General features: G+C 30.9%; 1 protein-coding gene across 1 annotated transcript in view; it reads left to right on the top strand.

Annotated features, from left to right (window-relative positions):
- Positions 1-706: 706 nt before the first annotated feature.
- The window catches only part of LOC136796214 (serine/threonine-protein kinase Nek8-like), a gene marked incomplete at its 5' end in the record, with an annotated part of 11,509 nt that continues 10,600 nt past the window's right edge, over positions 707-1,615 (top strand). Inside the window, 1 exon segment of the mRNA XM_067049264.1 lies at positions 707-916. Coding sequence (XP_066905365.1) covers positions 707-916 — 210 coding nt within the window.

Here is a 1,615-nt window from a genome sequence, read left to right as displayed (position 1 = left end):
TTATAATTTCTTCCTCACATTAATTTAAAGTTACTTTTGCAGGCTATTCTGCCCAGGTCATTTCCTTTATTATAAGTTAAAAGCCTATTCAAAAATTATTAGAGAGTCATATTATCCATATATATTAGAGCCATCATAGGATGACTAAAATGGCCGAAACGTTGGACTGGTGAAAAATAAAAGTGTTGAGACAAAAAAGGACACAAATTTTTGATTTATTTAATAAATAATTACCTTGTCTCAAGATATTGAAATAATATAAGTAAAGAGGTAAATGGAAAATTACAAGAGTATACAATGAAATGTAAAAATTAAATATGAAAAATAAAAGGTTATAAACAATAAATGAAACCGGAGAATAGGGAGATAAAGATTTTTTTTAAATTTTATTTCCATTCCACTTGTTCATCTCTTAGTTTTTACTTTCTTTTATATTTCTTCTTTTTATCTGTTACTATTTCCGTTTTCATTTATTGTTTATAACTTTTTATTTCTCTTATTTAGTTTTTACTTTTCATTGTATACCTTTGTAATTATCCATTCACCTTTTTTACTTATGTTAAGTCTTTGTATTTTATTTAGACCTGACGAAGCCCTGCAACGTGGGGCGAAACGTTGGCTCAATTAAAATAGTTATTATTATTTGAGTTCTATTTGACCGCACCCGGACCGATATTGAAATTTATAGTAATGTTATTTTTGCTAGCGAACAACAAATAATGCTGTACGGCTCACGTTGGTCCGCTCGCTAACAAAATGGAAGCTGAAGAGCGTAAGTTTCGGGCGCAGCCACAGCGCGGCGCTGACCCGCGACGGCCGCGTCCTCACGATGGGCAGCGGGACGGACTGTCAGTTGGGCCACAGCTGTGACCGCTGGCCTGCTCCGGTCGAGAAGATGGCTCTCAGGGTCATCACTGTGAGTATAATTACGTAATAGCGACGTTTTCGAAAGATTGACCAGAGTTAAAAAAAAAAAAAAAATTAAATTTGAATGATTTGTTTGGAAGATATCTAAAATTCAAATGTTTTGGTTCTTATTGCTACTTTTCACCGATTTAAGGAGCTTTGAACTTTGTCGTTTGCTGCACATATATATATATATGAGTTTTTGTGAATAATAATTTCTTATCTGAAACGGATAAAATAAATTTTGATCCGGAGTTCATCATAGTCGATTAATTGATTTTAAACAGGAGTTTGGTTTTAAAAAACTATTTAAATATATGTATATATAGTTGATCGTATATAATTCTAATTCTATATGGATAATATAATCCATTCTAATATGAAGAAAATGGTCAGATTTGCGGTCATAAAAGAATGTCTGTCTGTCGCTTTGTACAGCCCTAATGCAGCCCTTTAAAGTGGGGCAAAACGTCGGAAATTAAATAGTCAAAAACTATTTGTTCTTTTTTGACCGAAACCCTGACCATCTTCATATTTTTTAAAAATCTTCGCAGTTACTAAAATGTGTAAATAAAAATAGTTAAAAAATTTAATTGTTTCTAATTTCCTTTTCTTTTTTTTTAACAAAATAATTTAAAACTAGACAACAAATAACTTTTTAATATTTCAAAACGATTCTCTAATAAAAACTGAAATATTAACAAAATTT

This window comes from Halyomorpha halys, unplaced genomic scaffold, assembly GCF_000696795.3.
Source record: "Halyomorpha halys isolate HHAL.00 unplaced genomic scaffold, Hhal_1.1 Scaffold523.1, whole genome shotgun sequence".
In the NCBI taxonomy this organism is placed as follows: Eukaryota; Metazoa; Arthropoda; class Insecta; order Hemiptera; family Pentatomidae; genus Halyomorpha; species Halyomorpha halys.
The sequence above is the reverse complement of the archived record's forward strand: the minus strand, read 5'-3'. Positions and strand labels throughout refer to the sequence as shown.